General features: G+C 44.9%; 1 protein-coding gene across 1 annotated transcript in view; it reads right to left on the minus strand.

The window, feature by feature from the left end:
• NOS1 (nitric oxide synthase 1) overlaps positions 1–14,621 on the minus strand; it is a 183,764-nt gene that overhangs the window by 17,675 nt on the left and 151,468 nt on the right. Inside the window, 5 exon segments of the mRNA XM_061170420.1 lie at positions 3,360–3,438; positions 3,661–3,799; positions 6,616–6,790; positions 10,708–10,824; positions 14,228–14,286. Coding sequence (XP_061026403.1) covers positions 3,360–3,438; positions 3,661–3,799; positions 6,616–6,790; positions 10,708–10,824; positions 14,228–14,286 — 569 coding nt within the window.

Raw genomic sequence — 14,621 nt, forward strand, 5'->3', positions numbered from 1 at the left:
AAGTTTTCCTAAGTCCAGTGGGAAGCTATTGGAGGATGTGAAGCTGTTGATGGACAGGCTTCCGTTTACATTCTTAAAAGATTAGTCTGCCTGCTATTTGGGAAATGGATCTTTGAGAGAAATGTCAAGAAACAAGGAGACAAGTTAGGTATCTCTGGCAGGCACTCAGACCACAGACGATCATGGCCTTGCTTAAGGTGGTGGATGTAGATCTGAGATGTAGTTGAAACACAAGACCCACAGTACCAGCTGAGAGTTGGATGGATAGTGGGAGGGAAAGCGAGGAGGCAGGGAGGATGCTTAAGTCTTGGGCTTAAGCCAAATGTTGATGTCTTCTGTTGAGACGGTGAAGGCTGGAGAGAAGCAATTTTATCAGAGGGTAGCTGGGAATTAAGAGTTCTCCCATCAAGAACTCTCCGTTATAATGTCCCATCTTTCTCTGAGATACCCCAGCGCTCAGGGCCCCTTCAGCATCTTTGCTCCTATTCTCTCTTCCTAGATGTCCCCCCTCTATTCACTAGCCTATCTAAAGCCTACCAAGCGTTTCCCCTCCTCCTTCTGACTTCTAGGACCTAGGATCCACACCCCACCCATTAGCGCTCCATTATACTCTTTTCTGTATGGTTTGCTAATTGCCCTATGTAGAAAATTTATTTCCTGGCCAGGCAGTAACTGCGGTCACTTTTCTCTTTAGAGTTGCAAGGATCACCTTCAAAAGGTGGCTTATTTCCTCTTAAGCACTTTGCTTGCAATTAAGGGTCTCTTGTTGGGGGTGGGAGTGGTGGGTGTGTGATTCATGATATCTTGCTGTGGTCTACTGGCCCAAACAGCTCGACTTTGGCCTTGGGCAGGGGAAAACAGGAGAGAGAGTCATGCTTTTTTACTCAATTATTCTTAAAAAAAAAAACCCAAAACAAAACAACAACCATATAAAGCCGGAAATGGTAGTAAGCCTGAAAATAGGTAGTGCTATGGAGTGTGCTTTTAAAGAGTTAAACGCCTAGACGCCATTTGATCCTTTTTGAGCTAATCTATAACTGATTTTAATACTGTCTTCTGGTTCCTAACCTTGTTGAAATATCTTCTTGTAAGCCACTCAGAGTCAACTGCCTTTCCAGAGGTGGATCGGGGGTTATTCTGGGACTTCAGTCCAACTTAGCATCAAAACATTTGCAAATTACCTTGCTTTTTATGTACTATGGTTTGGGGAGTAATTTTTGAGATCTGGGCTTTCACAGTTTGTCGCTGAAAGAAATTTCCAGTAGATTCTTAGTCCCTTCTCTTCCAATGCTACTGAAGTTGTACTTTTCCACAGGATGGAAATGGGGAGTATGAGGCGTATTTCAAATACAGAGTCCCTTTCTATATCAGAGATCATTATGCTCTGAATATTGCATTTAACTAATTATTCAAATGGATTAATTTCCCAATCTATTTCTTTAGTGTTTGAGGATCTGGGAGAGAACATGAGAGCCCTGGGGCTCCATCCTGTTGACCACTTTATCAAAAGTTTTACGTCCAGGCACACAGAACAGACTTGTGGTTGCCAAGGGGAAGGGGGTTGGGGGAGGGATGGAGTGGGAGGTTGGGTTTGGCAGATGTAAGCTTTTATATATAGAATGGATAAACAATAAGGTCCTACTGTATAGCACGGGGAATGATATTCAATATCCTATGATAAACCACAATGGAAAAGAATATTAAAAAAAGAATGTATGTATATGTATAACTGAATCACTATGCTGTACGGCAGAAATTGACACAACAGTGTAAATCAACTAGACTTCAATTAAAAAAAAGTTTTAAGTCCACGTAGAAAGCACACATACTAAATTTGCAGGTGTATGAAGCTGGGATGGGTAAGGAATAGTAACGGGAATGAGGGATACGCTAGTTGCTTTGTGTGTGTTGTTTCTAATACTCACAGCAGCCTTGTGATGCTGTTGAGGCCGTAGGTATAGCCATTTGGCATTTTGACCTTGGAGTCAGAGAACTGAGCCTGTGTGGCCTTGAAAAGTCACTTGCATTTTCTAATTGTCACTTTTCATGTTTAAAATGTGGATGATACTAGTACTCACTTCCTGGGCTGGTCAGAACTCTGGGAGATCCTGCACAGAGAGGACTCAAAACAGTGCTTGGAACACAGAAAGTACTAGATAAACACTGGCAATCTTTATAGCCATCGATCTCATTTTAGGTAAGGAGACAGGGGTTCAGAAGACCCAAGGGACTTGCCCAAGGTCACACAGCTGATGCGTGGCAGCGCTGGGGTCAGAACCCAGGGCTGTCCAGCTGGAGAGCCCACCCCTTGTACTATGCCAGGCAAAGAATCAAGATCTCAAAAGATCTTCATAGGCTATAACTGCAGAGTGAAAAAGATTCCATTCAACAGGGATCAATGCAAAGACTTTCTTTACTGCCAAAAAATTTACTTATACAAGTAGAGGGATGCAGAGACCTGGCCTGATCATTCTGAAAAGACTTCAAGTCCGAGAGCAGCAAGGACGTAAGCTTAATGGGAGAGCAGCATGGCGGTTAGGACAACACCTGCAATCCTGGGCAGCATTAGAGCATCCTATCCAGATCGGGGATGGTAATAATAGCCTTAGTGCACTTGGTAGTGATCACAGGGCCTCCACTACACTGTGACCAGGGCTGGGAATGACATTTCCAGCAGGACAGAGTGTGTCTTTTTTACTAAAGCAAAAGGTTTGGGAAACCAGGTCTCAGAAAGAACAGTTGGAAGGAATGAGGACCAGGGAGAGATCGGTCACTGTCCTTGGCTATTGGCAGCTCTCTCATTTGGAAGAACTGACTCTGTTTTGGGTGTCACTGGAGAGTGCAACTTAGGATCAAAATGAAGTGCTAGGAACATTTGCTTTGGTTATAAGGAATAGGAAGATAATTTCTAATTAGGACCTCAAAACACAGAGGAGGCTGTTTTATAGGTTAATAAACCTCCCGTCATCCCAAAGGAATTTAAACAGAGACTGAGCAGGCATTTCTCAAGACAGCAGAGAAGAATTATCCACAGGGAGATGTCTGGACTAAGTGATTTCTGACTAAGATGCACATTACAATGAACATTAGCAGTCTGAAAAGGGTGTGGTCTCTATTAAAAATTCCTCGAAAAACCTTTCTCTTTCCCCTTTCCACAAGGATCGTCACCATTTACTTTTTTCATCCCTGCAGGTTGGAGCTTGGCAAAGGGAAAGCAGGAAACCGAGATGCTAGTGGCAAGGGGGTCTCGAGGACCCTTAGAATGGTAATAGGAAGCCAGTCCTCGGAGTCCTCCTTCCTTGTTGTGGTTGGCATCTGGGGCACAGGTGGGGAACCCGAGGGGACCAAGGTGTTCCTACCTGGATTTAGGACTCTGAAGGTTTTGACGGCTTAGGAGTCGAGCGGCTGAGACCCGCTTTTTGTGGACATTGGATAGACCTGGGGGGAGAAGAACAACAGTCTTCCTGTGATGGAGTTAAACAGTTGTCAGTAAAAAGTCTCCAGCTTCTCCTGACCCTCTCTTTACCGGGAGGACTGAACTAAAGGGAGACCAAAGCAATGAAGCCCACCTTCTCTAAGGACCTTTCGGAGGTGAGAACTCCTGTCTTCCCTTTCCCCCCACTGTCATGAACATCTCCCCAGGTGCGTGGTGGGAGGTACCTTGTGTGAGTTCTGGAGCTTCGGCCATGTAGGTGAGGCGGAACTTGTTCCTCTTCCAACTGCGGTCATTGCTGATGAGGGAGTTGTTTGCCTTCTCAATGTTGACATCATCTCCCACGCAGAACACATCACAGGCTGCCTGTGGCACACACGGGGCTTTCAGTGACCTCTTTCGGCCAACAGCGTGCCTCCCAACAGCTCCAAGTCATAGCATGTATCCATCCATCCATCCATCCACCCATCAACCCATCCACCGACTCATCCACCCATCCTCCTCCTCCCTCCATTCTTTCCTTCCTAGCGTTCATCCACCCATCCATCCATCCCTCCACCCATTCACCCATTCTCCCATACGCCCACCCATCAACCCATCCACCCACCCATCAACTCATCCACCCACTCATCTACCCACCCTCCTTCCCTCCCTCCATTCCTCCCTTCCATCCATTCATCCACCTATCCATCCATCCATCCATCCATCCATCCATCCATCCACCCATTCACCCATTCTCCCATCTACCCTTCCATCAACCCATCCACCCATCCTCCTTCCCTCCATTGCAACCCTCCATTCATCCATCCATCCTCCTTTCCTCCCTTCCTCCCTCTCTCCCTTCCTTCTTTCGTTCCCTCCCTCCTTCCATCCATCCATCCATCTATTCATCCACCCATCCATCCATTCCTCCATCCATCTACCCAGCCTCCCTCCATCCTCTCTTCTTCCCTTCCTTCCCTGCCTCGTTCCTTCCATCCATCCATCAGTCCATCCATCCACCCATCCATCCTTCTCTCCATCCATTTATCCACTCATCCACTCATCAACCAATCCACCCTCACTTTTTGAGTGCCTTTGATGGGCTGGACATACCACATTTACTATTGACTTTGGGACCTAACCTCTATTTAATATGTAACTCTATTATGTCATTTATTTCTAAAACCAACTTTTGCAGAGGCTTAACATTAAACAAGAAAGTAAACACCTTAGAAATTTCCTATCTTCCTCTAAAGATTTAAAAATTATAGTAAAGGCAGACTATATTGCATGTTTGGATACCTGCATATAAAATTTTTCTTTTTCTTTTTTTGCCAAGTTCATAAGTTCTCCAACTATATTGATTCTAAGAATTACTGTTCAGAATTCAGATTTTTGGAGGTTAAAAACCACGGATAATTCCAAAGGTTTTCAAAGGTAGGTTTTTTGAATACCATTTTTTGGCCTCATGTTGATTTAAAAATAACCCAAATGTCCATTTGCTGATGAGTGGAGAAATAAAATATGGTATATCTATAAAATGGAATATTATTTTGGCTGTAAAAAGGAATGAAGTACTGATATATACTATAATGTGGATGCACCAGGAAAGCATTAAGCTAAGTGAAAGAAGTCAGTTATAACAGACCACATATTATGATTCCATTCATATGAAATGTCCAGAATAGGCAAATTTATAGAGACACAAAGTAGATTTAGTGGTTGGTAGGGCTGGCAGTTGGCTGGGAGGATGAGGGATGTGATAGCTTAAAGGGTATGATGGCTTGTAACAGGCCCTGCTTCTGGGATGCTCAATGTTGCCTGATTGAAGTCAAGAACCACACAATTATCTCCAGGTATAAAAAGAGCCAAGTTATCTTGGTTCTCTTTGCCCAGGAAGAAATGCTGGCACAAGTTTATCAACACAGCCTCCTCACTCACATATCCTTATAGCTCAGGGGCCTCAGTTTCCCCTTTTGCTCCTTTGTGAGGATGAAAAGTGTCAACTGACTGACAGAGGTTGCACAGTCCCCTTTCTCCTGGGGCTGCTGATAACAATGCATTCCAGGGCCAAAGAAGGAGCAGGTAAAGGTGGGTTCACATTCATTGCTTTTTTGTTTTTCCCAGGATGGCCAATTGCATCACACCCCACATGCATATGGAGGCCATTGCTCATTTATTCTCTTGACCTCATATCTAGAATAACGCTATCCAATAGGATGTCCTATCATGATGGAAACATTCTAATTGTCTAATATGGTAACCACTAGCCACTAGTGGCTATTGAGCACATGAAATGTGGCTTGTGCAGCTGAGGAGTGGAATTTTAAATTCTACTTAATTTACATCTAGTTGTATATATGTTATTTACAAGGTTGTACAGTCACCACCACTATCCAGTTTCAGAACATTTCCCTCAACCCAGAAGAAACCCTGTACCCATTAGTAGCCACACCCATTTTCCACTCCCGCCACCAAACCCCTGGCAACCACTAATCTACTTTCTGTCTCTATGGATTTGCCTATTCTGGACATTTCATGTAAATGGAATCATACAGTAAGTGTCCCTTGTGTCTGGCTTCTTTCACTTAGCACGTGTTTTCAAGGTTCATCCTTGTAGCATGCATCAGCACTTCATTCCGTGTTATGTCCAAATAATATTTCATTGTACGGACACACAACATTTAATTTATCCATTCATCATATTTAATGTTACTTAGTTTACATTTAAATTTAAATGATCACTTGTGGCTAGTGGCTACTGTATAGGTCATTGCAGATCTAGCACAAGAGGAATAAGATTGTCAAAGCAGACAAACTGGTGAGATCTGAGATCCAGCCCGAGGCATGGCCCCCTGGTTTGGTTAACCAACACTATGTTTTTTTGTTTACTTGTCTACCAAATGTGAGTGAGGGATGGATTCCTCCCAGCCCTGAAATTCCAAGACTCTATAATTTTTTATAGACCAACTCTTTACCCTTAATGCAGGAGGTTGGATTCTGGTTGGAAATTGTGTATCTTAAGACCACCCAAACTCATCTGAATTGTTTGAAGCTGTCTCCTGGTTGGATACATGAGGGAAGTACCAAGGATTTTCTCAAGTTTCTTCTATCTCTGATAGTTTAGGTACTCTGTCCTTGGGGGTCACTGGGGATGTGACTTCTCCCCCTGGGTCTCTGAGATCTGGGCAGATGGTTACCTTGAAGACCTTCTTGGCCCAGGTCCTGAAAGCCTCTTCCTGCCCACAGAGCTCATCCCCCTCCCTCATCTTCAGGATCCTCTCCCCACCCAGCTCTTCCAGGAGGGTGTCCACGGCATGTCCAAAGGCGCAGAAGTGAGGGTACGCCCGCGAACCAAGGCCGAACACGGAGAACCTGCCAAGAAGACAACAGAAGTTCCAGGCTAGGGGACTGGGGAGGCGTTGGGGGGGTGTCTGGGGTTATGGACTGTTATGTCCCCCCAAATTCATATGTTGAAGCCCTCGCCCCCAATGTGACTGTATTTGGAGATGGGGCCTTCAAGGAGGTAACTGAGGTCAAATGAGGTCATAAGGGTGGGGCCCTAATCCAATAGGACTGGTGTCCTTTAAGAAGAGGGAGAGACACCAGAGAGCTCTCTCTCTTTCTCTCCCCCCACCACACGCTCACAGAGGAAAGGCCATGTGATGACACAGCAAGAAGGTGGTTGTCTGCAAGCCAGGAAGAGACGCCTCACCAGAAACCAATCCTACTGGTACCTTGATCTTGGACTTTTAGCCTCCAGAACTGTGAGAAAATAAATTTCTACTGTTGAAGTCCCCCAGTGCATAGTATTTTGTTATGGCTGCCCAAGCAGACAAAGACCTCTGGTATCTCCAGAAGGACGGTGTTTAGCCCGTGATGGTCAGACTACCCCAAGCCCATCTGGGGAAGGCCATCTTTAAGCCTGGGAGCCCCCAGCCCTGCTCTCCCTTCCTTCTGGTCTCTGCTAGGTATTACTGTCCTCAGGAGAAAAGTCCCAATTGGTCCTAAGGAGGATGAGTTGGGGATAGTGGTGACCCAGAACAATTGGCTGTTTCTTGTGTGTCCATTTCTAAGCTGGACTAACTGGGGAAATGAGTCTACATTAGAGGAAGACTTGACTATACTCATGATACAGTCAGATTAGTTTTAAGTACAAAGAGAATGAAAACCCTAGCATAGTAGTTCTAGGGGACCTGTGTTAACGAGATCAGGACTTGCCATTAACACATCCAGTGTTGGTGTGTAAACAGGTTCTTCTAAAAGGGATTGAAAGGTTTATAAATATGCTGGCTCCACCCCTTGCAATATCTGTGAAATTGATTTGCTTCACAAAGTCTCTTTGCATAGATACCACCAAGAAAGTGTCGGTGTTTGAATCAATGGGCGTCAAGTTAATGAGATTTTTCTGAAGTCTGGGAAGTGGAGGGCTGTGTCCCAGGTGGCCCCTCAGTCCTGCAGAGACTTGATGTCACATTTCCAGGACTTGGTCCTGGCTGTGGGTCTTGACCTCATTGGGACTGGATGGACAGCTTTATAAGTGGGACACGAACAACACCCCAACTTGCTTCTTTCCCATGTTGGAGGGTCCCGTGGTGACTGCCAATTCAGACAAGCCAAGGAGTGGGGCTATTTAGCCTACTCCTTACAGGGTCTGGCTCTGCTCTTGAATCTCTTTTTTAGAATGATGGAGCCAGGGTGGTGAAAGATTGCGATGGAGGATGAGGGAAGGAGGTGGGGCAAGTTGGGAAGGGACCCTCTGTTATTGGAGAATGAATTTGAGTTGGGGTCCAGGAGTCTCAGAGATCAAGTGAAGGTTAACATAGGTTAATATCTACTTCTTTTAAATCTACATTTATGCTTTTCATCTCATTCTCCTCTCCTCTCCTGCCCTTCTTTCCCTGGGGTTACAGAGCCTTTCCAAGGGAAGGATGTGGGATTAGGTAGCAAGTTTCCCCAGCACTCCTTCACCCACAATCCTCCTTTAGCTGGATTACTCACCTTTTCCCCGCAGGGCAGTGGCCTGACAGGTGGAAAGAGCTGGTGGCCAGGAGAGGACTGGTTAAAGGATGCAGGAAGCAGCACTTCTGCCCCCCAGCCATCCCCCTTAGCCTAACACAGATTTGGAAACTTTTCTTGCTAGCCATGCCTTGTGGTTAAGGCATTGTTCCCCGAACCTCCAATATTTATTATGTTCGAGACATCCGCCATACTTGACTACCACCCATACTGTTATTTACTTAGTAGTGCTGTTTACTTTGCTTTTAATTTGTACTCACTGGCTATTCAAACCCACCGGTGTTCACTAAGAGTTGGTTCGGGTGATTAATTCATTAACATGCTTCCTGATGCACCTGAAGGCCTGTGTCACAGCTACTTCCTAGGTACACATTTCATCACAGTCTTCATCTTATGGTTTCAAAATTCCTATTTTAAGCTTCCAAAACAGAAGTTGGCAAACTTATTATACATGGGGCCAGATAGTAAATATTTTCAGGCTTGTAGGCCAAGAAGGAAAATCAAAGCTATTATGTAGATACCCATATGACAAAAAAGAAAATATATTCCTGCATACTTTTGGACAAAATTAAAAATACAATAATAATAATAATAGTTGCTGGGTACACTTTTTTAGTTATATATGTCTACTAATGAGAAGAATGGAATTCTTTTTTGGGGGGATAGCATTTTGCTTAATTGGGGTTCAAAGGTAATGTTTTCTATCATCAAATAAATTGTAATTTTTCTTCTGTAAAAACCATTCTGAGCTCATGGGCTGTACAAAAGTATACAGTGGCCAGGCTGAATTTGGCCCATGGGCTGTAGTTTGCCAACCCCTGCTCTAAGCCATGATAGATTTAGTAAGGGAAAAATAGGTCTGACCGTCAAACCATGGATGTTTCAACGTCAAGCTAAAGAAAATGAACTGATGTCAAAACCCATCAGTTCAAGGGTGAACCAAGGGTGAACCCTAATGTAAACTATGGGCTCTAGGTGACAATGGTGTGTCAGTGTAGCTTCATCAGTTGTGTAAATGCACCACCGTGGTGGGGGATGCTGATGGTAGAGGAGGCTCTGTGTGTGTGGGGGGGGGGGCGGGCAGGGAGTATATGGGAAATCTGTGCCTTCTCAATTTTGCTGTGAAGCTAAAACTGCTTTAAAAAAATAAAGTTTATTAACAAGCATACTGATGGGCACTTTCCTGGCGGTCCAGTGGTTAGGACTCGGCACTTTCACTGCCATGGGTTCGATCCCTGGTCAGGGAACTAAGATCCTGAAAGCCACGTGACTCAGCCAAAAAAAAAAAAAAAGGGTACTGATGAAAACAATACTTGAATATCTAGGAACCCTGTGTTCTCTATCGTCTGCTAAGCACCGTTCTGAGCCGGTGTGGAGAAGGTTCAGTTGGTGAAGGTCTAAGAGATTCGTGGCCGGGCCTGAACACACTGCTTACATCAAGCCTCATCTTGACCAATATCTGTCAAACCAAGGGCTTGACATCCAGTTTTCTTTCTTTCCAAATACCCATTAAACCGAATTCACAACCATTGAAATACAAAACATCTGTCCATGTACTATCTAAAATGCTCTCATGGGATGTGACTATGCTTTGGGTGACATGGGGTCAGGACAGTATTTTTTTGAATCTGACTGCACATTGGAGGCAATTAGGGAGATTTAAATAAAAAGAAAAAGCAACGCTTGGGCCCAATTTTAGACCAACTACATCAGAATCTCTGGAAGTGGGGCTTGGTTATCTGTATACTGCAAACACCTCCAGGTGATTTTGATGAGCACCCAAGGGTGGGAACCACTGGGTCATGGCAGGGTGTCCCCAGAAGAGAGGAGAATGAGATGAAAAGCATGAATGTAGATTTAAAAGGAGTAGATATTAACCTGTGTTAACTTTCACTTGATCTCTGAGACTCTTGGACCCCAACTCAAGTTCATTCTCCAATAACAGCACTTACAAAGGGAGCTCGCTGAGTGACGTGTGGGGCATTAACATCCTTCAGCACAAAGGATGTGAAATTTGTGTGATGGGGTGAAACTTGGGTGACAGGGGTTCTGAAGTAGTGTGATAGGAAGAGGTCACAGGAGGGGTCCAGGTAGTGTGCTTTAATGGGGGGAGGATGTCCCCAAAGAGCCAGAGTGCAGCTGGTTATTCGAGGGATAAACAGACATGGAAGGGAGACCCCCCCCCCCAGCCTCCAAGAAAGAGCCCACTTTGTAACTCAGTCCAGCTCCGCAAGAGCCTTCGTCGTCCCTGACACCCTGGGCCCCTCGCTCACCTCACATTCGCCAGGGGTCCCGTGCTCTCAAAGTTGTCTCTGAGATCCGGCCCATCGCCCGATGATTTGCGGGAGTCGGAGTAGGAGGAAACACTGTTGAAACGAACCTTGTAGCTCCTGCCAAGATGAAAGAGAGTCTGTGAGCTCTGGCTTGGAGCCCCCTCCTGGGGTCAACACCCGATGGCTCTCCAAATCACCAGTCCTGGTTCTAGGGCCTTCCCTTGGGTCTTGAGTGAGACCATAACACACCTATGGCTTTGTCTAGAATGTATCAACTCACCCTTGCCTGCCAAAAATGACACCTAGACATCATTTGATGCTACCTGTTGGTGGTTGCCAAGGGGGAGGGGGTGGGGGGGAGGATGGAGTGGGAAGTTGGGGTCAGCAGATGGAAGCTTTTATATACGGAATAGATATACAAGGTCGTACTGTATCAGCACAGAGAACTATATTCCATATCCTATGATAAACCATAATGGAAAAGAATATATAAAAAAAGATTGTATATATATATATGTATAACTGAATCACTTTGCTGTACAGCAGAAATTAACACAACATTGTAAATCAACTATACTTCGATAAAAAAATATTAAAACTGAAAAAAAAAAAAGACAAGTTTCGGACCACACTTGAAAGAAAGAACAGGAAGAACAGGCCCTTCCTTAACCCATTAGACCATGTTTCCTTGCTTCCCAAATTTTAATGAGTACAGGAATCATTCTGAGATCTTGTTAAGCAGCACATCCTAATTCAGTAGGTCCAGGGTAGGGCCTCAGATTCTGCATTTCTAACAGGAGATGCTGCTGGTCTCCTCCCCTCACACTGAGTAGCCAAGAACTACACTCGTGCTGTCTACTACAGTAGCCGTAGGCTGTGTGTGGCTATTTAAAGTTAAATTCATTCAAATTCAATACAATGAAACATTCTGTTCCCCATGTGCACTAGCCTCGTGTCAAGTGCTCAATAGCCATGCGTGGCTAGTGGTTGCCGTACAGGATGGTACAGATATAGAACATTTATATGCTCGTAGAAAGGTTTATTGGATGGTGCAGGACTACCCCATCCAACATTCTCTTTCTTTTTAAAAATCTTTTTCCATTTTTAAAAATTGAAGTATAGTTGATGTACGATATTAAGTTACAGGTGTGTAATCTAGTGATTCACAATTTTTAAATGTTATTTACTCCATTTATAATTATTATAAAATATTGACTATATTACCTGTGTTGTACAATATAACATTGTAGCTTATTTTATACATAATAGTTTGTACCTCTTAATCCCCTATCCCTATCTTGCACCTTCCCCTTCCCTCTCCCCACTGGTAACCATTACAACATTCTCTTTCAATAAAGTTTTGGTCTTTAGACATTTCAAGGGTCTCTCACATTTCACATTTCAAGTAAACATGAAAAATGTTCAGCACTGACACAGCCTGAAAAGAGACTGGATTTCTTATGAAGTTGTTTCAAAGGGGAAGAAAGATGTCATTGGGACCTCAGCATCAGAGGCTCAGGAGCCTCGAGATTAAAAAAAAAACAAAACCATGAATGGTTTTCCAGTTTTCCTTTAAAAGTGGTAAGTCTTGTTCTTAGATAAGGCAAAAACCAAACCAAACCAAACCAAACCAAAAATGTCTCCAAGAGCAACAAAACAAAGCAAACCCCTAAACTAAAAAACCCCATAAACCTCTCAAATCAAAACCCAAAACACAAAAACTCAACACACAAATCTGAGTGCAAAAGACAAAAAAAGAAATTGCACATTCTGGCAGCAGGGTTTCTAAGCTGGATGTTCTTCAAAGTTTTTGCTCCAGCATCAGGAAAGTTCTAAATATATGTAAGTGTATTTGCTGCCCTAAAATAGTCTCACATTGAGTCACTTCTCCAAATAAGTCCTGTAACATATCAGGGGGTGGCTGTGTTGTTAGTGTGGGAAGGATGGTTGACGGTTGTGGGGTAAAAATAACAGCACTTGTGTTTGTATGAGGCTCAGAGGTTTTTCCAAATGCGTTCCTCTTTGTTATTATCCTTCGATCCTTGCAACAGCTCCCAGAGGTGGTTGGGGGCAGAGGTAGTTTCTCCCCATTCGGCAGATGAGAAAGACGAGGCCCAGAGAGGTCAAGCAGCTTGCTCAAGGTTACTCAGCGTGTTAGTGTCACAGCCTGGTTCAGAACTCAGGTCTCCTTGAGACGTGGGTGTGGCCTTGGATGCTGCAGCATTGGGCATGCGCACACATACCTACCAACATGCACACAAGCGCTTACACCACTCATGCACACACATGAACGCAAGGCATACACGTGCACACATTCGTGCGCACACACACGCTCTACCTGCGCCGGCTGTCATGGGCTGCAGCCAGACCGTGGACTTCTGTGTCACCTCGGGGGAGGGGAGGCCCTTTACGGGGAAAGAAACGCAAGGGTTCCGGGTACCTAGAGGGGAGAATGGATGGTGCCCTATCTCTCCCTGAAGGAGGCGTGAGGGGAACCTACTGGAGGCCACCAGGATAGGGTGGGAGGGAGAGAGGCAAGGAGAGTGAGGACTGAGATGTTGGCCTTGAGCACAGAAGGAAGGCCTACCACCAGGGACTCAGCTGTCCCCTGGATATGGAATGTAGGCAAGTTTGGCAATGTGTGCTCGGCTGAAAGAAAACCAAGAGGGATGTTGTGCAGAACACAGCCTCTAACCACCAGCCAGCCACGGCATCCAATGCTCAACTTAAGACCTGTTCTGTGGTGTAGGAAACACCGAGATGCTCTCACAGAAAGGCGGCTCTGTATGCACATGCCGTATGGTCTCTACTTTGGGGGGATCTAAGGGTTTTTCAAGGGTAATTTTGGTTACGGGTGTTTGTCACCTTATGAAATATTTTTAGAACCGAACCCCATGTTAGATGCCATTTTACCAGGAACATCTTTTGACCTCAGGCATTTTTCACCTTATGAGATATCCTTTTTTTTTTTTTTGCCTGCACCGCGCAACTTGTGGGATCTTATAGTTCCTAACCAGGGATTGAACCCAGGCCCTCAGCAGTGAAAGTGCCAAGTCCTAACCACTAGACAGCCAGGGAATTCCCGAGATGTCTTTTGAGGTCAGCCTCCACGTTAGTGGATGCAACTCCATCAGATGGAAAAGATCTAGGGAAAGAAACTCACTGATTCTGAATGTAGGTTTCCAAAGGGCGGCCGTAATAAGAACTGATATTTACATAGTGTTCAACTTTTCATAGGATGCTGACATCTATTTTCTAATTCGATTCTTACAAATTAGAAAGTTCATGCAGGTGGAATAAACCCAATTTGATGGAAAAAGAAACTGAGGCACAGGGCTGTGAAGTGACCAAAGACCAAATAATCCGCCCCAGAGGACGATAGACACCCACCGGCTAAAATCAGTCACAAATGAACTTCAGGTCACAAAACTACCCAGAACTCAGATGTGAGCCCCAGATGCCAAAAGACAATTTTCAGTTACCCCCACAGGGTGTCATGGGACACTGGCGGGTCACTTACTTCCTTTCCTCGTGCACAGAGTTGGGGTGCCTCATTTCCATCAAAGCGCAGCCAAATTTCTGGAGGCCGAAAGAGATCAGCAAAATGTGAGGCATGCATGATTAACGGGGAACGGGGAGAGGGTCTGGGGACCTAACTGGCAAAAGAGGAGCCTGATGCCTGGGGGCCAGGGCATCAGGGGCTCAGGCTGGGCAGCAATGCTGCATGTGGAAGAGGGCTGTTTATAAAGGGCTACAGGTGTGGACTCCCCTCACCACCTCCAGCACACAAATCCCCTTTGTGGCTTTCTACAAAAATATTGTCCCTGCTTCTTTCATCTGGAGCAGGGGACACCAAGCTCTTGATTGGAGCATCCATTCCAAAGAGGTAGCTCACTCAGGTGACAACATTTTCA

This window comes from Eubalaena glacialis, chromosome 15 (assembly GCF_028564815.1).
Source record: "Eubalaena glacialis isolate mEubGla1 chromosome 15, mEubGla1.1.hap2.+ XY, whole genome shotgun sequence".
NCBI classification, from domain to species: Eukaryota; Metazoa; Chordata; class Mammalia; order Artiodactyla; family Balaenidae; genus Eubalaena; species Eubalaena glacialis.